General features: G+C 47.4%; 1 protein-coding gene across 1 annotated transcript; it reads right to left on the bottom strand.

Annotated features, from left to right (window-relative positions):
* Window positions 1–4534: 4534 nt before the first annotated feature.
* On the bottom strand, window positions 4535–25115 carry LOC122376993 (lysine-specific demethylase 5B-like). The gene is made up of 4 exons (XM_043356953.1): window positions 24979–25115; window positions 14523–14689; window positions 8956–9033; window positions 4535–4903 (listed from the first exon to the last, which is right to left on the bottom strand). Exons 2-4 carry the CDS (start codon window positions 14667–14669, stop codon window positions 4535–4537), a joined length of 594 nt encoding a protein of 197 aa, XP_043212888.1. The 5' UTR covers window positions 14670–14689; window positions 24979–25115.
* Window positions 25116–25382: the final 267 nt, after the last annotated feature.

The raw sequence follows: 25382 nt of genomic DNA, 5'->3' as shown, positions 1-25382 counted from the left end.
ACAACCCGACGGGGCGAATTTCGCACTGGGGTACTCAAAATTTGAAGAATTTAAGACGTTTCCAGAGTTTTGAAGGTATGGATAAGTTCTAAAAATCCGGTTCTCCTTATCTGGACCATTAACTCCATACGGTCCAGGAAAGCTGGCACACTACCTTTAAGCTGCTTGGGGCCGGAAGCTGAAGTCTATGTAGACAAAAAAGCTCCGGACTGTAGGATGTCAGGGGTGCTGGTTTCGTGCCCAGCACGAGTTCTTATTAAGTGTAGAGCCTATTCTTCAAAAATTAGCCCAATATCCACGGTAGCAAGGCTTCAGAAAACCTGGGAGGGCACTTTTGGTATACTATGTATGGACATTGGACAATTATCCGCAGCAAACTAATGAAAAACCATACCGTCCAGTCCCAATGACCGTCCTCTCCGCTGACATCCTGGTGTTGAGGTTGGAAGCATGCACCTCCTGGCTCAGCTTAGCCAAAGAATGGCTCGAACAGGTGATCTGGAGTGACGAGAAGTGTTTTGAGCTACAGCAACCTTCCCACAGGAATGATCTCTGGTCACCGAAGAATCAAGAATTCCATGCAAGAAGGCGCACGGAGCGAGTCAAGGCCGAGCTCTGCCGCGCGGAGCAGGGGGAAGGAGGCACTTCTAGCACCTCCTGTAGGCAAACGAAGTGTCACTACTGACTTCTGTTTGTGTTATGTCAAATGTCCAAGAATTGTCATTCGACCATTGTGTTGTTTAGGTCTTCAAATTTATATTATTACATGGCTCCTGTGTTAATTTGGCATGAGATATTTTTTACTATTGCCCGGCATCAGGTTACTGACCTTTCAGTGTCAGGTTACTGACCTTTCTGAAGGTGAGAAGCGGTTGCCATGTCAACGGTCAATAGTAAGTTGCTCGCGCAGTGGTGTTTGAACAAAAATTCAAATGTCGTAATTTTATCGTCGTTTTCTCAGACTGTTCAGTTTGATTTCGTGGTTGGCTAGTCAAGTCATCAAGAACTGGGCCGTCATTTGAACATGTCCGTTCAAATACCCCGATTTAACTTGTTGGAGCCGCATGAATTGGATGAGCTATTTTCATCGCGCAGGGCTCAGGGCACTAAAAAGGTGATTAAATCAGCAGAAGACGTCTTCATTGAGTTCTTGCAAGTAAAAGGCATATATATCTGTTGAAAGCTGCATGCACAGCAACGATGTCCTGGACAACGCTGTGAAGGAGTTCTTCATTACTGTAAAACGCAAGGACGATGAACGCTACAAATCGAAGAGTCTCCTCAAGTACGGCGTGAAACAGTGGAGCCTCAGACCGGCGGCGGCCAGCTCTTCACAGGCTGCATCTTCAACTTTAACATGTAAAGCAACTAAGTGTGTGCCGTAGACATGTGACGTGGCTATGATTGTATAATGTATATCCAATACATTCAATTGTACCATGATATTTGTGTTTGGATATTTTTTATTACGGGATGAATGAGTACTAAGTAAAGATTCCGAGAGTTGGCCATGTAATAAAACGAATACTGCATGCGGGAGCGGGCAATAGCAAAAATATTGCCCTCTGTAACGTCACTGTCGCCCTAGGGTGAAGACCTCCACTAGGGTGTGTCATTTTGTGCACTTTTTTCGCAAAACATGGTGCTCCACTGATTTTATCGTGCCCCAGACACGTAGAAACCGTGTGACATTTTTTATTTCCCCCAAATATTAACACCCATGCGGCGCCGACCGCCGACACTTTGGCCTATCTCTCAGCATTAGCGACCTCAGCGCCCCTAGCGGCAATGTTTTGAACTAACACGCTCGCTATGCTTTGTGAGCTTACGATCATCAGTAAATGCATTTTACCGAACTGACGTCTTGCTGTTGGCTTATCTGGCACTCAGAATGTTGGTGAAAATGTGATGTTATGCATCTTAAAGCACGAAATAGTTCTGTGTTAATGTATATTGCATAGTACTACCCCCATCCCCGGCCTGGTCTGACGGGATACGTACGAGCGCATGTTTATAGTGCCTGCTATTAGGTGTCACATGTTTTTTTTTGGTAGCGTCGTTCACTGCATAGACCCCGGGGAACAGGGGGGGGGGGCAGTGGGGGCGCTTACTCCCCTCCAACTTGAGAGCCGAGTGGGCGCCGCCCCCTCAACATTGATGCAACGATGAAGGATCTCATCTCCCTTTTATGGACCTACATGTCTGTTTTTATATAAACATCAGCACAAGGTATTTCTCTTGCATGTGAATGGTTTCTGCTGATTCGGCATCGATTTAAGAACACCTGCTATTGTCATCCCACTTTGATTTTATCTGAACTTGATCATAACTTTGGTAGGTCAGATTTTATACTGGACCATTTTGGTTCCGGATGGTATTTGATTTGGCGTGATGAGAACATTATGACGTACAACGGTGGTAAAGTCGTTGATTGATACAGGTTCAATCGCTCCGGTGGGAGGCAGTAGCGGCGGAACACCTTCAATTAAGTGGAGGGGGGGACACTGCCGACTTTTGGTCCCATTCTTTCCATGCAACGCCCATAGCGCTAATGTTAAAATGCCCAAATCAGAGGGGGCACGGTGCCCCGGTGCCCTCCCCGTTCCGCTGCCTATGGTGGGAGGGCGGCGTGTGGGACTCAGAAGGAGACTAATGGCTTGTGTTGTGCCTTTGGTAGGACCCTCAGTATCACCGATGCAGGGCCTTCAGAGCCTCCAATTAGGGGCCTTTAGAGGCACTGGTGTGGGGTCCTCACAGACGCCCGTGTGGCCCCTCAGAGGTGCTAGTGTGAATCCCTCATAAGCGCCGGTGAGGGTCCTCAAGAATACAGACGCCGTTGTGGACCCTCAGAGACACTGGTGTGGGTCCGTTACATGTGGGTGTGTGGCCCTTAGAGCTGCTGGTGCGAACCCTTTAAAAGTCGGCAGGGGGCCCTCAACGACCGGGGAGGGGACCTCAGACCGGCAAGGGGCCCACAGAGGCCGGCGGCATTTTCAGAAGCCCTGTGGGGTCCTTAGATACCGACAAGGTACTCTGAGACGCCAGTGCGGCCCTCACTCTCCGGTGTAGGGCCCTCAGAGTTGCAGGTAGGTGGCCGTCAGATATGCTTTTGCCGAACCCTCACAGGCGCAGGTGTGGGTACCTTAGAGCCACCAATATAGGGTTGCATAAATGGTGTGGCACTGGCTTGGGGGACCCTCAGTGGTGTCCTTATGGGCCCTTAGAACCACTGGTGTTGGGCTCTCAGAGGTGCTGGTTGTGAACCCTCAGAGGCCCTGCTGAGGGCCCTCACGGTCTCCGTTATGGGATCCTCAGAAGCCGGCGTAGACCCTGACGGAGATCTTAGTGTGGCTACTTAGGGGTTCATGAGGTGCTCTTACGAGACCTGTGAGGTCTTTCTCAGTTGAAATATAGTCAGCGTGGACCCTCAGAGGTCAGTTGGTGCCGCAGGGCCCTTTATGGCCGGGTGGGCTCTCAGAAGCACCAGTGAGGGCCCTCAGTCTCACAGTCGTCGTAATGGGGCCGTCAGAGACATTGGTGTGAGGCCATTACTAATTACAGGTTGGCGTAAGGCCCTAGATATGGCCCCTCTTGGGCCGGCAAGGACTCTCAGAGGCACGCTAGCGGCCATAAGAGGCCGGTAAAGGGCCCTCAGAGGCCGCCAGTAGCCTTCAGAAGCCGGCGTGTAACCCTCATGGACAATTTAGTGAGGCTTCTTTGGACTCACGAGGTGCTGTTACAAGCCCTATTCTTTCTGAATCGAAATATGGCCAGCATAGACCCTGAGCGGTAAACTGGTGCCACAGAGCCCCTCCGACCCGAGGGGTCCTCTGAATGCGATAGGGGGGGGGGACTAGAGGGCACGTGCCTCCTGGGACCCCCTGACTACGCTACTATTTCATATGCGTCATGTCAGGTATTTTGGGCTTGCACCCCAACTTGAAGAATGTTCCTGGGCCCATGTGACAATATATTGTATTCATTATAGGTATTCTTCATTAGCTTGCACTCTCTGCAAGCTGCCCATACTATTATTTGTCCCTGGACGCGCTTACAGAGAGCAGGGATAAGCCCATACAGTCAGCGGCCTGTTAGTTTCGCAAACAGCCGCCAGGGGCGCTAGGGTCGCCTATGTTGTGAGATAGGGTAAACTTCTCTCGCTCGGCGCCGCCTGGGGGTTAAAATTTGCGGGAAATTAACAATGCCACGCCCTTTCCACATGAGTGGGGCACAATAAAATCGATGGAGCAACTTGCATTGCGATTAGTGACACACCCTACTCCACAGGTGCTATTGCCCTCGGCTTCGCCTCGGGCAATAGCACTTGTTTCGGTCTTCACCCTCGGGCGACAGTGACGTCACATCGGGCAATATTTTTGCTATTGCCCGCTCCCCCATGCAGTATTCGTATATTATGTGCTTCTCATGGAGGCCAACTTTATGTTATTGCCTATTTATTGATCACCCTGAAGGGTCTGTTTTCCCCAAAAACGATCAAAATGCCTTTAAAAATCTCAATTTTTAGCTTCAAATTTCATGATCTTGAGATTTTCATATTTTGGAAACCTCGCGATAGTTTTTCTTTGCCATGCTTTTTTATGCTTACGGTTCGATTTGGAGTCTCTAGATTGATGATCTGATATGACCTAAGGTGTCCTAGAACCCAATTTTTGCAGGAAATGTGCGAATGTGAAAATAAATGCCACCCTCGCACACGCACACGCAGACGCACACACGCGCGCACAGGGTGAAGTAGGTGCTCACCTTCCTTCTGCACCTCGCAGTGCAGTGCGTGCAGATCGAGCGCCTTGCCCTCGACCAGCGGGATGCGCAGCGAAGAGCCCTGCAGCTCCCAGAACTTGGCGATCTGGTCCAGGAAGTTGAGCTTCACGCGTGTATGTGCCTGACGGCAGAAGGCGCGCCCGCTGTTCGGCACCTGATCGAACTACACCTTTTTTACTTCAAATTAACCCGCGCCCCGTAGCCCCTCCCCCCCCCCCGTCCTTTTCCGTCGATATCTCCTAAACGGCTGCAGATATGGCCACCGACCCCTCCGGGCATCAATTTTACACATTGTGACCAAAAAATTTTCCAGAGGCTATGATAGGTTGGCCACAAATGACGTCAGAATGACGTCATGTTCTGCCATTTTCGACCGAAAATGAGCTACGCGAGAAGAGCTGTCAGGCCTACAGCTTTGGAGATACAGAAAATGAGCAAAACATAAAAGGTGTAGAACTGACAGAGCTACAAAACTGCTGCCTCGTTTTTTTTTCAATTTTTGAATTTTGACCCCCAAAATCAAAACACGTCATTTTTTGGATATATTACCCAAAAAATCCAAAACGTTTTTTTGAGTTTAAAAAACGGAATACATTTGATATAACCTACCGTCTTCTATCCACATACCAAGTTTCAGATCGATACCTCTTTTTTGGCCAAGTTATAGCGAAAAAACTGTTAAAAAGTGATGAAGTCAAATTTTCAAACTAAATTTTTGGCAATTCTAGAGCACGTAGGGCAAAGCAAAGACCATCACTACACTCCCCGTGACGAGGTGCATCGAATCGATACCCATTTTATGCAAAAATATCAACTATGAAACTTAACCTAATTTGACCTGACCTTGACCTGACCTTCAACAGAACGTAACCCAAGCTGGCCCAAAAGGCTGCCTGACCCACATAATCAATTTTGTCATGTAAAATGAACTAGTTATAAAACATGTACCACACGACACTCTCATATTGTGACCCCCAGTGACCAGACCTCTGTGACCTGACCTGGTATCAGTGACCTCAGATAGCAAAGTATGTGTTTGACGAACAATGCACCATCGATGATTTTCAATAACTTAACAATTTACTCGATTTCACATCAGAAATGCCTGTGAACGGTGAAAATCCGACCTTTGACCTGACCTGTGACGTCATCGGTTTGACCTAGGTTAATGAAATTTGGTCACAAGGTATTTCCCCGGTGGGGCTATCGAACGCCGTTTGAATTTTGAAAATTAGCCGGTATATTTCCGAGATCTTAGGGGGGCCGAAACGCCCCCCCCCCTTACGGGTGGTAGGGTCCGCCGATAGCCCTACGGGGCGCGGATTAAAACAAGGGGAACTTCAAATTAAAATAACCTGGTCTAAAATTAATAGAGCCGAACTTCAAATTAAATTAATCAAACAGCAAATTAAAAACCAAAGAACACCAAATTAAAGTTAACAAAATTCAAATCAAAACTTTTATTCGATTAAATGAAGTTAGAGGTAAAAGCGCAACTCAGCGACTTGCTGCTTCCGCCAACTTGCTTCGACCCATCCATGGTGTTCTGCGCTTTTTTCAGATTCGACTAGAGAAGTGTTTTTATATACCATGGGTTATGCACTAAGTTTAACTTGTTCATCACTGCAATTAATTAGTGTATGTGCTTGGCTCGTGAGTTGTGAGCGGATTCGGCAATTGGCTCTTTACCCGTTGCGAAAAATAAAACATTAATGTCGAATTTTTCAACTTTTTTTAAGGGGCATTTTTCCTTTTGAAACGGCGAAAGCAAACTTCGTATATTAAAAACTCAATGCACGCTGCAAAGCTTTCTCATTCAAAAGCTACCAACCATTCTCTACGTGCAAATGAAGATCTGCAAGATGTAGGTAAAAAGGTAAAAAGTATGTATACATTCAGCGTCAGCCTTCAAAATCAATATTCCAACGGCTGCCACTACATTTTACTATTACTGCAAAAGATAAGTCGTTATCAGTGCAAATTTTGCTACGTCGCCAGCTTACATCAATACTACGACCTGTGTATAATCAACTTGGTACTCATTTTGTGAGACTATCGATATCTAACCCGCATCCCATAGGGCTATCGGCGGACCCTATCACCCGTAGGGAGGGTTTGCCCCCCCCCCCCCACCCTAAGATCTCGGAAAGTTACCGGCCGATTTTCAAAATTCAAACGGCGTTGGATAGCCCTACCACCGTACCACGGAACTACCTTGTAACCCAATTTCATTGACCTCCGTCCACAACCGATGACATCATCATCGTCACACCCAACCAGAATCCAATTTTAGAAAACTGCTCGAGAACCACGCAACATAGCGACAAGCAGCAAACAAACACGCAACATAGCGACAAGCAGCAAACAAACACGCAACATAGCGACAAGCAGCAAACAAACAGCGTTGGATAGCCCCAACGCACGATGGGACCGCGGTCGGAATTAGCGCGACATTGGTGGATTTGCCGACCTTTCCCAAATTGACTTAAACTGTATCACTAGTTCAGAAATGTTCATTGTTCATGGACCACAAATCTGCAAATGTTTTTCGTCCATGGTGTACAGCGTCGCCACATCAGCCCAAACACAAAGCTCTGTGACAAGCATCGTGGACCCGTTTTCGTACGGAGAAAAATAGCAGCTGATGTAGGCAAGAAAAAATATATATTAGGCGGCTTTATCAATATTTTCGGGGTCTAACCTGATAGTTTAGACCATGGGTTTCACGATGGAAAGAAAAACTTATAGCGAAATATACCTATAAATACGCTTCAAATGTTACGTTTTTTAGGTGCTTTTAAAATTGTGAGTTAATTTTACTGTTATAAATATTATGAAATGCCGATATAAAAAGTCCCGCTAGGTCCCGCTCTTCTTTTATCAATATGGTGTTTACCAAACAATTACCTTTCAGAATATGTAAAATTTAGCTGCTTTACCCTGCAACATCAAAAATGAGGGGCATTTTTTACTTCAGGTCGCCGGCGCTGGCCGTGCGCGGTTACCGCGAGCTGGCCGGAATCTGCGAGTAACAGAACCTCAGGAGTCGGAACAAGGTTGCCAAGTGCCAACTATATTTAAGATTTTTCGGACATTCCGTACGTCCTGCTATCGGAGTGTCTGATACACTTTTCTGACCCGTACTTAATATTTTATACATAGGGTGTCCCATAAGTTCGTTCTCATATTTTATTTGCATGTAAAACAGAGTACAGGTCTCGCGAGATTAAGCGGTAGGTTTTGCACTTTTACATTTCCGGTTATATCTCAGAAACTAATCGATCTACGATGAAGCCATTTTACACGATCATGACCGGCTTGTTACCCAACAAGTCGATCGCATCTTCAACACTTAAAAGCTTAAGACGACGAAGATATAGCCTGAAGTACACTAAATTTTCTAGGTGCAAAACCTACCGCTAAAACCCGCGAGACCTGTACGTACATTGCGTTTTGATATCTTGAGGTCTATTCGAGGTCAGTGATATCAGGTCAGGTCACGGAGGTCAGGTCACTGAGGGTCGTGTTTTGACGATGTAGGACATTTCCAAGTCCTCCCATGCTGCCATGTTGCGAGTATTCAGCGACTACATACAGGCTGGGATGAGAGGTGGCCTACAGGGTGTCCCAGATACAGACTGGCCGGCTACGACCACCTTCAACCATCCCGAATGGCCCATGGGCTGACTAAATACTGAGACGTACCCGTATCGGAGACCCCCATGTTGCGGCGTCAGACGTCTCTACAAAAACTGGAGTCTCTAGCAAAAAACGATTTGTCTATAGAAAAAAAAAAATATTATAGAGCATATTGCCAGTTGCCATGGCAACCACATAAGCTAATCTAATAATTCCGTTGAACGTGTCGTAAAGCAAGAGAACGACTAAACATAAAACTTAGGTGAAAAGGAACTCATGGGACATCCTGTAGTATGCACCGCTGAAATTTCTTCAAAACACCGTTGACCGATTTCAAAGGACTCATCTCCTTTCGGAGAAACAGGGCTTGGAATGTCGCTGAACACCGTGCGTTACCGTGCGTCAGCAGCTACATTGTTGACTTAAGGCCAATTTAGAGCCGATATTTGGAATCAGGGCCGTAAAGAGCCACCCCTAACCAGTTATTTTCGTAACTATCTGATCCAATGATAATTGATGGCGGCGACTACTTACCTCCAGCTCATTGAGTCGCTGGATCCGGGGTGTGAATTTCAGGTTGTCCACATCCACCGCGAATGGCGGCTGCCAATCCTGAAAAACAGTCATGGTGCTCAAACAGTACCTAGGACGTCTTTTGGGACCAGAAACGAGCGAGCACGAGAGGGAGCCCTACACGTGCCGAAGTGTAATGGGGGTACTTTTGGCTGGCTCGCGTGCGGTACCCTACTATAGTCCGATTTTGTTAACCCTGTCTAATCGTTTAACCCGGCAGGCGGTGGGCCCCCCGGCCACCTTCCGCGCGGTGGAGGGGGGCATTTTTTCCCTCCTCCCCCCCCCCCCCCGTATCTCCGAAACTATTGGACGAATCCATGAAATTCAAACAGCGTGCAATAGCCCTGTCAAATTTGTCAAAAGAAACCAAATTTCATTTACCTCAGAGTCACTGATGACGTCACAGGCAAGGCCAAAGATAAAATGTTTCACCGTTCACGGGTCTTCTAGGGAATGCGCTATAATATCGAGTAAAACGCATTTTGTCGAAAATCAGCGATAGGGCATCAGTTGTCTAGTACATATGTTGCTATTAGAGGTCACTGATAATACCAGGTCAGGTCATAGGTCAGGTCACCAAGGGTCAGCACATGAACCCAACTTTACTAGGGTTGTGCGATGCATGTTTTATGGCCATTTTTTCATTTGCAACTCAATGGTGTTGGTTATAAGATTATCAGGTACGGTTAGGTCACTTTCTGGTGGAGGTCAGGTCAAGGTCAGGTCAAAAAAGGTCAAATTTCAAAGTTGATAGGTCTGCATAAAATGGGCATTGATTCGATGCAGCTCGTCACGGGGAGTCTAATGGTGGTCTTTGTTTTGCGATACGTGGTCTAGAATTGCTAAGAAGAGTTTGAAAATTTGACGTCGTCAATTTTGATGTTTTTTCCCTATAACTTGGCCAAAAAGAGGTATCGATCTCAAATTTGGCATGTGGATAGAAGGTGGTAGGGACTATCACATGTATTCCAATTTTTTCGAAATAAAAAATGGATTTTTCGGCTATTATATTCAAAAAAAAAAATTGGGGACAAAAACAAATAAAAAATCTGAGATAGCTATTTTATAGCCCTCTTAATTATACACCGTTCATGTCAAGAAAATTTGTATGTACCTATCTCTAAAGCTGTGGGCCTGAGAGCTCTTCCCGCAAAACCTTTTTTTGTCAAAAATGGCAGAAATGACGTCACTCCGACGTCATTAGCGGCCAACCTATCATAGTCTTTGGAAAAAAATTGTCAAAAAGTGTAAAAGCTATTCACGGGAGGGTACTGAAAGGTTGGTGACGATCGGCGCAGCGGTTCACGAGATATATCGAAAAAACTAAAGGGGCGGGCAAAAAAATGCCCCCTGCGCCATCATAACCTTCCAGGCAGTGGAGGGAATTTTTTGCGCCCCTCCCCCCCCCTTAGTTTTTTTCCATATATCTCCAGAACCACTGCGCAATCGTCACCAAACTTTCAGTACCCTCCCGTGAATAGCTTTTGCACATTATGACCAAAAAAGTTTCCGAAGGCTATTATAGGTTGGCCGCTAATGACGTTGGAGTGCCGTCATTTCTGCCATTTTCGACCATAAAAAGGTTTCGCGGGAACAGCTGTCAGGCCTACAGCTTTAGAGATCCAGAAAAAAAGCTTCAGACATAAAAGGTGTAGAATTAACAGGACTACAAAACTGATGCCTCAATTTTTTTTTAAATTTTTGGCTTTTGACCCCAAAAAAAAAATCAAAAAATAGATTTTTTGAACATAATAGACGAAAAATCCAAAACAAACCCGGAATATATGTGATAGTCCCTACCGCCTTCTATCCATAGGTATACCGAATTTGAGATCGATACCTGTTTTTTCCAAGTTATAGTGAAAAACTGCTCAAAATTGACGTCAAATTTTCAAACTCAATTGTTAGCAATTCTAGACCTCGTCGCGCAAAACAAAGACCACCATTAGACTCCCCGTGACGAGCTGCATCGAATAAATACCCATTTTATGCAAAACTATCAACATTAAAATTTGATCTTTTTTGACCTGACCTTGACCTGACCTCCACCAGAAAGTGACCTAAACCGTACCTGATGGTCTTATAACCAACACCATTGAGTTGGAAATGAAAAATTGGCCAAAAAACACGCATCGCACAACCTTAGCCCGCGCCCTGTTGGGGGGTGTTTGAACACCCCAGAAAAATTTCAGACCAAATTCATTCAAGGTCAGGTCACCGGGTCACTTGAAGTGACCTCACCTCACAAAAAGTTTCAATGTCTGCCATAGCTACACCGAGTGACCGACCGCTTTGAAACTTTCAGCGATTGATGAGGGTAACAGTATCTATAAAATGTTTATCTCGGAATTTTGATATCGGTGACCTAAGGTCAGGTCAATTTTGCGACCTCCCCATTATAAGTCAATGGGAGAAAATTGAAATGCGCCTCTTTTGGACGAAAGACATTATAAACACTCCCAAACACTGAATTACAAGTGGTTTAGACACATTGAACATTAAAAAATGGTGTCCGTGACTTATCCGCGAGAATTTATGCCCCTGAGGTCATCTCAGGTCACGAATGGTGTCTAACAGTTTTTCGCAAATAACTTTTGATAGAGGCATGCCAGAGCGGTGAAAACGCCTTAGATTTGTTCATCTTGACGATACGGATCGATTGATATGCAACATGACCCTTTCCGGTCAGGTCATGACCTTGACCTGAGGTCAAATTTTCAAGTTGACCTTTCAAGGTCAAGTTATAGTTCATTCGATGCGTCTTGACCAGAGGAACACGATGCCGGTAAAAGTAAGCTCCTACAAGGGTTGGGTCAAAAGTTATTGCAGAAAAACTGTTTCCGAAAAATCAGCTATTTTTGCAGTTTTTGCCCCCTGCAGGCAAAACCGTTGACATTAGGTCAAATCTGAGAGAATTACTCTACTCAGAAAGGGCGTTAATAGGGCTATCGAATGCGCTTTTCCGCGGCGTTGTAGCTCTACAGGGTGATCCAAAAAATTTGGAACCCCTAACTTAAAATGTCTATAAGTCCAAAAGTATTTATTTTATTGACAAATTGCAAACGCCATTAGAAAGAGCATTAAATCCTCTATAAAGTCATGTCAAGTTGGTGCATGTATCCTGTAAAGTATTGACACACTGTAAGGTTTCGGAATGAGCGTCAGAAAACTGAGTGAAACGAAATCGCCAATTGTTAACAATGCACTGAAATCCGTTAGCACTCCATCTGTTTTTTTTTTTTAGGAATAATACCACATCCACATTCAATTTTATTACATAAAAGTTTACGCAGAAGCACACAATAAAACAGATACACGCATCCTAGCTTCCGCTGTTCATCTCAGCATGTGCTCAAACCGAGCTCCGTGGGCCGTCACGCAGGCCTGCAGCCGCTTGCTGACGGCTTCAACTGCGCGGGCCAGCAGTCTCTGGGACAACTGGTCCCAGCAGGCCGTCAGCCTTTCCTTCAGCTCCTCGATGGTGCTGATCCTCTTGACCTCTGTACACCATTCGCTCCAGTTTGCTCCACACGAATAAGTTAAAAGGGCTGAGGACAGGACTCTTCGGTGGCCAGGCATCTGGCTCGATGAAGGCCGGGCAGGCCTGTTCCTGAAACTCGACCACTGAGTGGGCCGTGTGGCACGGAGCACCGAATGACATTTTTTTTTTTTGCTCCTGCTGAAATTTAAATTCATTACAATAGCACGTGAATGAGCTATTTTTATTCATTAACCTCCGACATGCGACATAGTCAGAACAGCAAACCGCAAATCACTGATTTGCGGATAATGTTGAAAACCGTTTCACTGAGTTTCGTGACACAAATTTTATAGGCATATAACTAGGGTAATATTTATAGTAATAGTTAAGTTCAATTAACTTGGTTCTATAGAGAATTGAACGCTCTTTCTAATGATGATTGCAATTTGTCAATAAAATGAAAACTTTCGGACTTACAGACATTTTAAGTTAGGGGTTCCAATTTTTTTGGATCACCCTGTATAAGTTCCCGAGTTATGCGTTGGCTTCCTGGAAATTGTCGACATTCGACCTGAAAATCGGCGAAATTTTGCCTTCAATGACTTCTGGTGACCTGACCTTTGACCTGACCAAAAAAGTGAACGAAGTGATTTCGTCATTATTTTTGGCGCTCTTTCGAACGCCGCCTTCCGCGTATCGCTACGTGGCCCAGGAGCCGAGTTAGAAGGGGGGTGTTCAAACACCCCCCGCATGGCGTGAAAATCCAGGACCCCCAGCCGGCCGCGGGTTAGTAAAGTTGGGTTCATGTGCTGACCCTTGGTGACCTGACCTGGCTGTGACCTGACCTGGTATTATCAGTGGCCTCTAATAGCAACATATGTACTAGGCAACCTACGCCCTATCGCTGATTTTCGACAAAATGCGTTTGAATCGGTGTTATAGCCCATTCCCTAGAAGACCTGTGAACGGTGAAACATTTTATCTTTGACCTGACCAGTGACGTCATCGGTGACCCCGAGGTCAATGAAATCTGACTTCCCTCCATTAACTTTGACAGGGCTATCGAACGCCGTTTGAATTTTACGGACCCGTCCAGTAGTTTCGGAGATCAGTAACGGCGGAACAGCTTCAATTAAGGAGGGGCACTGCCGACTTTTGGTCCCATTCTTTCCATGCAACGCCCATAGGGCTAAGGTTAAAATGCCAAAATCAAAGGGGGGCACGGTGCCCCGGTCCCCTCCCCGTTCCGCCGCCTATGTCGGAGATACGGGGGGGGGCAAAAAAATGCCCCCCCCCCCCACCGCGCAGAAGGTGGCAGGGAGGCCCACCGTTAAAGCACTCTAATGAAAAGCCCACGTGAAGCCTCCATATCCTTGACACTGGCCAGCTTTGGGCGAGCTGAAAATTGTACCTTTATCTTCATTTTACTTTCGTTTCTCCATTCCTTGCAATAGCTCGACTCGTGCCTTATTCAGTTGTGCACTTAAAGCGATCAGACAGGCTTAAAAAAAAACGACTGTAACCGGTCCGGCCATTAGCGCGGCCGTTCTCGAGATCTGGAAGCGGCCCGTGCAGGTGCACATAAAAGGCAGAAGCCTCTATCCGAGGCACACGGGAATGCACATAAAAGGCAGAAGCCTCTATCCGAGGCACACGGGAATGCATCGCACGCTGGGTGCCTTCATACATGCCAAATTTCAGCGCAATCCGCTCAGTAATTAATTGCTATTGTAATTCTTACAAATTTCATCAAAGTTTGATCAGATTTGCCAAAAAAGAAATGTTATCAAATTTGATATGGGAAACCTTTTCGTCTTTTACGTGGCCATACAGAGATTTTTCCGTTAAACCACACATGAACTCGCTCGCCTGCTCCACTCGCTCATTACCTACATATGGAAAACGCCATAAAAACTTGCCTGCAACTTACACCCATTTAAAAAATATCAACCAATAATTATTCAGATGAAGGGCTGAAGTGCGCCAGCCTGCTGGACTGAAGGGGCGACTGCTGGTGGTGGGTCGCTGGGCGCGCTCGGACACTGACCGGGGGCGGGATGATGCGCGCGATGCCCGTCTGCTCGGCGATCGGCCGGATCTTGTTGATGTAGGTCAGCGGGTCGGCGAACTCGTCAGCGGTAGGCCGAAACACGGGCGCCTCGGGCGGTGGCACAAACTCAAACTCGGCAGCCATGGCGACGGCGGCCCGGACGCCTGCGGCAGAATCACGACCTGGTGTCATCCACTGAGCGCCGGCGCCGCGCCGCCCGTGTCAGCAGCAGCGGGAGGAGAGAGAGAGAGAGAGAGAGAGAGAGAGAGAGAGAGAGAGAGAGAGAGAGAGAGAGAGAGAGAGAGAGAGAGAGAGAGAGAGAGAGAGAGAGAGAGAGAGACAGAGACAGAGAGACAGAGAGAGACAGAGACAGAGACAGAGACAGAGACAGAGACAGAGACTATGGCGTACGTATTATCCTTTTTTCTTTTTCAAAAGCGGTATGGCTCCAAGTCCATATTTCAACTTATGGGTTCTGGCCAGCGAAAAGGGCAACAGCTGAACCGGAGAAAAGTAAATTCGCTAGCATCTCCAGCAATAATAATGGTAAAGATGAGAAAGACACAGATAAAGAAAGAGAAAGCAAAGGTGTAGATACTAGAGGATGGAGGATGAGCATTGAGCTGCTCTATCTCAGTGGTAATTGGAGCATCAATGAGAAGTGAAAAAGACAATCAACTGGAAGGGGCATGAGCAGTGTTGCTTCCCACAGCCACCAGCAGACAAAGTGTGATGTAGGACCGGTAGCCTGTGGCTTAGGACATCTGTGACTGTTACTTAATCTTGAAGTCAGAGGTTAAATTAGCTAATTTGGCTGCTTATAACTGTGTCATGGATGAGATAATAATGGATTGGTGTCTTCGCAGTTTTTGGCGACATTGAGCGCAGGCCTGCCATCTAGCGGGAGAATTATCGTAAGTTAGGAGCAAGCCGAGTGAACACCGCTGATTAGCATTGTGCCACACGGGAGTGTGGTGTAGTAGCAGGCTTGTTGTGCAATTTTTCAAAAGGTTATGTCTTTATATGTCAGTAACAGCGAAGAAATTAATAGATTTATGTGCAGGGTCAGTAATAAGATAAGCAGTTCCATGTTATTTCCTCATTAAATCGTGAAACAGGGAGTTATTGGAGACTTCGCCAGCACGTGTCGTTTTCGCTATTTTTCACATGAGTCTTTACTTGGCCTAAATCAAACAAATTGTCCGATCAAAGAACAAAGCGAACGTAAGTAACTATCTATAAGTCTAATGAAAAACTTAAACGGAATTGCTAACGTCATTGCCGTTCAATATGTCATTCAAGACGCAATATGAAAAGGACCCAACCAGTGCTGCGTAGTCGATGAAATTTCAGTGACTTTGGCTCCAACTACGATTCCGGTATCCAATTCCAAATATCGACTCCGACTCCTCCGGGCAGAACTGTCGATTCACACAGACTCCGACTCTGACTCCGACTCTGCAGCCCTGGTGAATCTGTGGAGTCGATGACTTTTCGGTGACGTTCGACTCATCTCCGACTACAGCTTTTAAAAATTAACCGACTCCGAGTCGGAACAGAACCGCTGGCTCTGACAACAACTTCGCAGTCCTGGCCCAAGATAGCCGCCTAAAACAACTTTGATGTGTGATCTTCTTCGTACATTGTTAATCTTATTTTAAACAAGGGGTGGAAAAGGGAGACGAAGCCTTCACAAACAAGGATCTCTTGTTGCGAATCAATCAGCTGCTGGAACAGAAAGGCATTAACACCACGAATCTCATTTCATCGTTTTCCTAACGACTCCGCACCAATGTAAGCACTGATCAATGCAGTGCGAGCATCGATGTGACATTTGTGTACCAAGTTGAGTGTTATCCGCCCAGCCGTTCTTGAGATATGGAAGCGGCACCCCCCCCCCCCCCACGTGCGCCGCACGTGCAGTAGCACCCCCATAGTGACACATGGAAATGCATTGGCCACTGGATGCCTAACTATTGACGAAGTTTTACTGTAATTGGCCCAGCCATTGCGGAGTTACTTTATGTGGAACAATTTCGACACCCCTAAGTTGGCACGTGGCACGTGCCGTAACATTAACTTAGATGAAGAAAATAGGGCGAAATTCGGAGAAGAAGGAATAAGCCTACCAAATATGTAAGTGACATATTGTCAAACTGCTGTACCATTGTGAGTAAATGACGATATAAAAGGTCGTACAAGCCAATGGGACTGGGCGCTTCATTACACACAGTCTTACGCATTTTATTTTCGTTATTACCTAAAGGCTGCTTGACGTTTTTGGCTTACAAGCATTTCAGACATTTTTTGTCGTCTCAGGTCCAGTAAGATTACCTCCAACTCGTGGGAAAATGCACTTCAAGCCAACTAACACAACACCCACGTGTGTCATAATGCTGAGAGATGGCGTTCACTCGGCTTGCTCCTAACTTACGACAATTCTCTCGCTAGATGGCAGGCCTGATCCCAATGTCGCGGATCCCAATGTTAATTTCCACGAGACACCAATCCAGTGTTATATCATCCATGACTGTGTAATGTGAGTTTAGACAAGAAGCATGCATCTTTATTTTAATAGCTCAATAATTCATAGTTTTGCAGTAAAATGTGTGAGTTTTTGTCAGGGGTGGATTTTTTTGTTTTTTATTGGGGTTGCACAGCCCTGAAAGGGCGCCCAAAGCGGTTCCGAGGGGCGCAATAGTCCGGAAGTGGGCGCCACCAGGTACGGTCGTAAACTTGGCGTTGGGGGGGGGGGGCGAATTGGCAAAGGGGCCCCTGTAGACCCTCGCTGGGGGGGGTCAGGGTCAAGGTCAGGTCAACCGGTGTGTTAGCTTAACCCGCGTACCGCGGAGGGGGGGGGCGAATATCAGCCCCCTCCCCCTGAAGTTTTTCGTAAGTAGCGGAAAACTTCTGAAACCAGTATGAGACCCTTACATAAGCCCGGCGTAAGATCATTCAAGGCCAGTATTGAGATTGACCCTCATAAACCGGGTGAGACCTCGCACAGTAGTATGGGTCTTTGAACTCCAGCGTGGGTCTTACGAGACCTGCCTGAGCCATCAGAGGCCAGTGCGGGCCCAGGGTCATCAAAGGCCAGTGCGGGGTCGTCAAAGGCCAGTTCGGAACCTCTGAGGTGGTGTGAGCCCTTGAGGCCAGCGTTGGTCCTTGAGAGGTCAATGTGGGACCCCTTGACTGGTATGGGCCCTAAGAGACATGTGTGGTGCCAATGCGACCCAAAATAGACACAACTAACGACATGGGGCTCTCAGAGACTAGCAGCGACCCTTAAAAACCTGCAAGGGCCAAACAGATCGACAGGGGCCTTCCGAGATCGGCAGAGAATAAGAAGATAACATGAGGCGCCTATGATGGGCAGGCCCGGGCTCTCAAAGACCTAAATGGAACTATCAGAGACCAGGGACCCTTGGCAGCAGACATGGGCCCTCGCCCCTCAGAAACCGATGTGACCCCGATATGGCAATAGACCTTAACCCGCGAGTTGCTGGGGGGGGGCGTTAAACGCCCCCACTTTTTTCGCCGGGCCATAGCATAAAAACGGCGCGCCGCAGGGGCGCCAAATTTTGGGTACCTGTAGGGAATTGATTGAAGTTTATTGTAACAAAGTTTCAAAAAAAATCGTTTGGAAAATTTTTGAGATATCGAGATTTTAGTGACGTCATGGTTTCTGAGTTTTCGACCAAAAACGGCATATGTTCAAAAAAATCATATAAAATCACAAAATAGACACACAGACATGACGTAAACGCCATTAGACTGCCAATACCATGAACAACCAAATGGCTATCTTCGATTATTGATTATCGTTCCGCATTTTCCAAAATCTTGAACTGAATCTTGGCAATTTTTTCGTGACATACTTCACGACCATGATACATGCATTTCTTAAATTGAGCTTTTTTAGGCAAACACGTACACATATGATAAAATGAATGTCACCATCGTGTTCTACGCCCCAAATTACCCATAAAACATGTGTCACAGGCTGCGAATATCAGTTTTTATTTTCGGGGATATGTGCCTGCCCGGTTGACCTGACCTTGACCCTGACCTATGCTTGACTGACCCCTGCATAGAGCTGACACTCTTGTAGGCCTTATATGGTGGATTGTGCACCGTTTTGACAGAGTTTATGACGAGAGGCGCCCATTGCGAAGTCCTGAAGTCCACGCTACTGAAAGCCCGATTTCAGGTGTTTGACCTGACCTTGACCTGACCTGTGACCTCAAAATTCAACTTTAAAGTACTCATCTGAAACGTCTCGTCGCGTTCTTTCGTTTGCCGCCTCGTGCGTTTCGCTGCGCCCATTGGTTCTCGAGTTATCGGCTGGGGGCGTTTAACGCCCCCCCCCCCCCCCCCCCCCAGCAAACGGTGGGTGGCGAAATACCCCAGCAATTGCCGGGTTAATGCCGGCCCGCTGCGACGAGATAACGGCCCTCAAATTCCGAAATTCCGACATGGGGACCAACAGAGACTGACAGGGAACCTTGGAGGACGGCATGAAAAGCCAAAAGTTCTTCCTTGGACCCCAGAGACTAAAGATGGGAGTCTGGTGCGGGGCCCTCTGAGGCCTGTTTTGGGCCACCAGGGTCCGGTTCGGTCCATCAGATGCCGGTTATGGCCCTCAAAAGCCGGTTTGGGACCCTGAGTGGCCACTGGCCAGTACTGGCCCTCCAGAACCAGTTGGTCATCAGAGGCCAGCCCAATATGATCCCTTACAAGCCAGTGTGGACCTCTCGGAGGTCAATGTGGGCCCTCAGAGCCCAGTGCGAGGCACCCAAAGTTCAATCTTGAGCCCCCAGCGACCGGAGTGGGTTCATCAGAGGCTAGTGTGGGTCCCTCAGAGGAGCCCGATTCGGGGCCCTCAGAGGTCGGTGTAGGGCCCTCAAAGGCCAGTATTGGCCCTCAAAGGCCTGTATGGGGCCCCCAGGCTCAGAGACCGATGTGGGCCCTCAGGGACCAGACTAACCTGGCACCCCAGAGACCATAATAGGGCCATCAGTGGCGGTGTAGAGACCCCAAAGACCGGCTGGGGCCCATTGAGGCCAGTTTGGGGCCCTCAGAGTCCAGTGTGGGGCCTGTTATAAGCGACAGTAGGGCTCCCGCTTGCATTGTGTCTCGAACAAGACTGGTCCACATTTCAACCGCGCCCGCTGACCCCAGCCGTCGGCCCATGCGCCGGCGGGCAAGTCATCGCAGAGGCGGCTCCAGGGAGACAATCGAGGAGCACACTACCACAGGGCCCCTAAAGACCGTCATGGGTCCTCAGAGGCCGGCATAGAGCCTTCAGAAGCCAGTGCGGGCCCTCAGAGGCACCCAAGGGACAAGGGCCAGCCTTGGGTGTCAGTGACAGAAATAGGGTTATCAGCAGCCGGTGTGAGACATTTAGAGGCCGGTTTGGGGCCCTCAGAGGCCAGTTTGGGACCCTTAGAAGCCAGTTTAGGGCCCTCTGGGCTCTGAGACCAGTACAGGGCCTTCAAAGGTCAGTTTAGAACCATTAGAGGCCGACGTGGGTCCTCAGCGGCCAGTTTGATTTCTACAGGCCAACGTGGAGCCCTCAGAGGCCAGTATGGGGCCCTAAAAGGCCGGACAGAGCGTCCTCAAAAGCCAGGATGGGCCCTCAGAGGCCAATGTTGGTCCTAAGAGACCGGCATCGGGCCTTCAGAAGCCAGTACGGGCCCTCAGAAATGCCCAAGGGTTAGTCTTTGTCCGCCAGAGACAGAAATTGGGCCATCCGAAGCCACGGTGTGGGGCCCTAGGAGGCCAGTTTGGGCCGTCAGAGACCAGTTTGGACCCTCAAAAGACCAGCGTGGGTCCGTAACGGCAGTGTGAGGCCCTCAGAGACCAGTACAGAGCCTTCAAAGGGCAGTTTGGAACCATCAGAGGCCGACGTGGGCCCTCACATGCCGGTGTGGTATCTTAAAGGCCAGCGTGGAGCCCTCAGAGTTCAGTGTGGGGCCCTAAAAGACCAGCATGGGTCGGTGTTGGACCCCAGAGGTCAGCATAGGGCCCTCAGAGGCCGATGTGGACCCTTAGAGACCGGCATCGGGCCTTCAGAAGTCAGTACGGGCCCTCGGGGACACCCAAAGGCCAGTCTTGGGCCCCCAGAAAAAGAAATGAGGCCATTAGAGGCGTGGACCCCCAGAAACCAGTTTGGGAGCCCTCGAGACCAGTACAGGGCCCTCGAAGGCCAGTTTGAGGCCCTCAGAGGTCGATGCGGGCTCTTAGTGACCGGCACCCAAAGGCCAGTCCTGAACCCCAGAGACAGAAATGAGGCCATCAAGAGATCAGTGTGGGGCCCTCAAAGGCCGGTTGGGGGACTCCTGATGCCGCTTTAGGGCCCTCAAGGGCCAGTGGAGGGCCCTGAGAGGTCGATGTGGGGCGTGGGCCCTCATCGGTCGATGTGGGCCCTCATCGGTCAAGGTGGGCCCTTGAAGGCCACTGAAGCGCCCTCAGAAGTCAAGGATACTCAAAGACCGGTATGGAGGCTGTTACATAATACCTGGCGTTGGTTTCTTGAGCCTCGTGACAATCGGGTAAGAGCCAGGGCCCCTACGCCCATCGGGGCCCATCGGTGGTTTAAGGGGGCAAATTATATGATGGCCCCTGATTCGTCTTTGGGGGGCCATGGCCCTGATGCCCCCCTGCGACCTCCACTGGGCACCACCCCCACCCCACCCCCCCACTGAGCGGTGAGCGGCGCACCAGGAATCGAAATCCTCGATTTTTTTTTAACTGGTCATTTTTGCATGTCCGACAGCTCTATACGGCCTTGTGACAGCTCAAGCTCTTGAGAGGAGGGTAGTACCTACATTAGAAGGGCGGCACTAACATTTGAGGGGGCGGCACCTACATTCGAGGAGGGCCGGCATCTACATTCGAGGGGGCGGCACTAACATTTGAGGGGGCGGCACCTACATTCGAGGAGGGCCGGCATCTACATTCGAGGATGGCCGGCATCTACATTCGAGGAGGCGGCACTAACATTTGAGGGGGCGGCACCTACATTCGAGGAGGGCCGGCATCTACATTCGAGGGGGCGGCACCTGCATTCGAGGAGGGCCGGCACCTACATTCGAGGGGGCGGCACTAACATTTTAGGGGCGGCACTTACATTCGAGGGGGCGGCACCTACATTCGAGGGGCGGCATTTAGGTACATTTGAGGGGGCGGCACCAACATTCGAAGAGGGCCGGCATCTACATTCGAGGGGGCGGCACTAACATTTGAGGGGGGCGGCACCTGCATTCGAGGGGGCGGCACCTACATTCGAGGGGCGGCATTTAGGTACATTCGAGGGGGTGGCACCAACATTCGAGGGGGTGGCACCTACATGCGAGGGGATGGCGCCTACATTTAATGGGCGGCGCCTACATTCGAGAGGGCGGCACTTACATTTGAAGGGGCGGCACCTACATTCGAGGGGGCGGCACCTACATTCGAGGGGCGGCACTTACATTCGAGGGGGCGGCACCTATTTGAGGTCTGAGGAGGCGGCAACTACACTAGATAGTTGAGGGGTGACTATTGCCTACATGATGGGTAGGGCTCTTTTGAAAGATGGTGCCAAGTCAACGGGTGGCATAGAGTTTTGTGATGACTCAGGGCTATGGGGGCGGCACCATTCGAGTCGCCCACCGATTTATTTCAGTTGTAAAGTTGGGGTTGCACAAACCGATGTTGGGGTTGCACAATTCAAAGTTGGGGTTGCACGTGCAACCCCAACTTAATATAAAAATCCACCCCTGGTTTTTGTCAAGGAAAGCCTTTGATTTTATTAAAACATGTAAGTTTATCACACAAGCCCCTTTTGATGGGTCCTATGGCACATATAAGGTGATTTGAATGTAGTGATCATAGTGAGCCCAACCTCTGGGTGAGAATGATCAATTTTTTTAAGAAAAAAAAATATTTATGAAAAATTTTAAGAAATTTACTGTACTCAGTTAGATAGAGAATTGTCCAATTGATATGATGAAACAGTTTCCAGAGTAAAATATCAAGTGATACCTATAGAAGATATTGTACCATAATGGTCAAAAGTGAAACAAAGTCACCCCAGTTTACAGTATATTTTGCATCAATTGCTGATGATGGCACATTCTTATTGTTGTTCATTATTGAAATGTCTGAAATACAAAATATTTATAATTCAACCATCTTTTTTTTTGCAAAATTGCAACTCTGAGCTATCAGATTAGGTACATAAATGTCACAACAGTGAACAAGGGGTATATGTCAAGTTTAGGTCCTTAAGGCTGCCCCACACTAGACCTCGCATGCAGGTTGCGAGTTCTCTGTTTTCGGGTTTCTTCCAAATTAAATAGGTACCTACACTCTCATGTTGAGTAACCCATACCACCATGCAACAAGCGAGTCTGCATGTTTTTAGCATGCGAGCCAACTTGCATCGCATTCCAAAAGTTGATTTTGAGTCAGGGCGGTGTTTCACGGGACGCTGCTACCACGCTGCTATCAAATTGTGCGAGCTGACGTCACACTTGTGGTACCGTAAAATGGGGTGTTAAGGGACAGTGGGGTGCTAAGGGACAGTGGCATGGGAAAAACTTTGAGTCATATTAACTTCCTAATTTGAGAAGGTTCAATAAAAACTTCAGTGAGGTAGTTGACACTGTTTTGTTCTTGACCATAGGACAAAATGGTATGTTTTTCATGCAAGTGAGTTGGTTCAAAAATGGATTTGAAAATCATGCTACATTTTCACAAAATTGAAACATCTCCAAAACTCTGTGTGTACCACATAAACTAGTGGGTGTACAGGGAAAATGAATGCATAGGTGTATTGTCACATGTATTGCACATGTTTCCTGAAAAACTTGTGCAAATCTGCCCATTCATTCACCATCCTCTTCCTCTTTTCCGGATACATGCATATTTTGAGGTGGATGTGGGGTGCTAAGGGACAGGGAAGAAAAAATAAAAAATAATATATAAATATAATTCACTAAGTTTTCTATCACTAGGCATGGAAAACACTAAATTCCACATAAAATGCTGGCAAGTTCATGCTTTTATCTCTAACACTTCTTAAGTTATATAACAAAACATCTCAACCCTCTCTTTTACAATGATGGGTCAATGGAAACTGATGTAGGTAAATGTGATGTCATCATAAAAAGGCTAAAACAAAGAGGGCAACATAATGACAAGTGACTAGCTTCAACATGGGTTTTTATTGATGACAGAAGGGTACTTTTTGGTTCTGTTTACCTTATAATTAGCACATTTTCCAGAAGCGTAAACTGCATTACACGTAATTGGCTAAAAAGGTCATTAGTGGTTAATGAACCTGACTTGTTTTGTGACAGAATATGCAAAACATTTCAACAAATAAATTGTGTGCCCTTCCACACCCCAATTGTGGGCATTTGATGACCATTTCTTGGAATAATATAGGTGTCCCTTAACACCCCACATTGGGGTGCTAAGGGACAGTGATGAAAAATAATAAAAATAATATGCAGGTATAAATCTTAAAAACTTAAATGTGGCAGGCATGTAAAGCACCAAATTCCACATAAAATGCCGACAATTTGATGCTTCTATCTCCAACCCTTCTTGAGTTATTTAACAAAACACCTCAAAACTGTCCCTTAACACCCCGTTTTATGGTAGTGTTGGAGCAATGGGCCTGTTGATGTTTCCATGGAAACCCAATTTGACACGTGTAAAAGCAGCGTGCTGCTATCACCGGTGAAACAGGGCCCAGCTTTCGATTTTCCTCACTGCGAGGTCTGCGAGTTCTGTGAGGTTTGGTTCGTTGCGCTGGTATTGCGACTATATGTAATTTTCTGAAGGTGTACTGGCTTTACTGCATTCATGAAGTTACCATAAGGGAACGGTCTAATCACTATATGAATTAGTATTATGCCCGCAAACTCGCAACCCCGTAACCGGACAAATCTTCGTATGGCATTTCTTCGTCGCGCAATATTTCGTCCGCATTTCTTCGTCCGCAAATCTTCGTCGGCGCATTTATTCGTGTCGCATTACTTCGTCTCGCATTTCTTCGTAGGTGCAAAAATTCGTAGCGCATTTCTTCGTATCCGCATTTCTTCGTCGGCGCATTTCTTCGTCAAGCATTTTTTCGTCCACGCATTTCTTCGTCTACGCAAATCTTCGTCCGCATTTCGGACGAAGAATTGCGCGACGAAGAAATGCCATACGAAGATTTGTCCTGGAATCTCTATCGTAACCGGACAAATCTTAATTTTTGCACCTACGAAGAAATGCGAGACGAAGTAATGCGACACGAATAAATGCGCCGACGAAGATTTGCGGACGAAGAAATGCGGACGAAGAATTGCGCGACGAAGAAATGCCATACGAAGATTTGTCCTGGAATCTCGCAACCCGCATGCGAGGTCCAGTGCGGGGCAGCCTTTACTACAATTGTGACGCTGTTCGTACCTACCAAGATTCTTAGAGAACTTATACAAACAACATTTTGCACCTATCCTCTTGAACAACTCCGAAAAACCTTTAACATTGATTGAAAAAGCTCAAAAATATAAAGACCTTGCTACAACTTACATAACCTATCGCCACTCCTCGCCGCTAACCCCACCGACGCCACCACCAAGATGTAACGGAAGTTGGCACAGATTCAGCACAGATTCAGCACAGCACAGATTCGGTAGGGGGAAAAAAGGCCCCGGTAGAGGGAAACCTTTATGACCCGTTTTCCCCTAGAAATGACGTCACAAAGAGGTAAAAATGGGTATCAATCGAAAGCTCTCGTTTACCCAGACACAGTCCTGCAGGAAAATTTCACTTTTTCCCCATAGGAAAGTTTTTACGGGAAAATCAAAATTTTGG

The sequence above is a fragment of the Amphibalanus amphitrite genome, unplaced genomic scaffold, assembly GCF_019059575.1.
Source record: "Amphibalanus amphitrite isolate SeventyFive unplaced genomic scaffold, NRLGWU_Aamphi_draft 002438F_arrow, whole genome shotgun sequence".
NCBI classification, from domain to species: domain Eukaryota; kingdom Metazoa; phylum Arthropoda; class Thecostraca; order Balanomorpha; family Balanidae; genus Amphibalanus; species Amphibalanus amphitrite.
The sequence above is the reverse complement of the archived record's forward strand: the minus strand, read 5'-3'. Positions and strand labels throughout refer to the sequence as shown.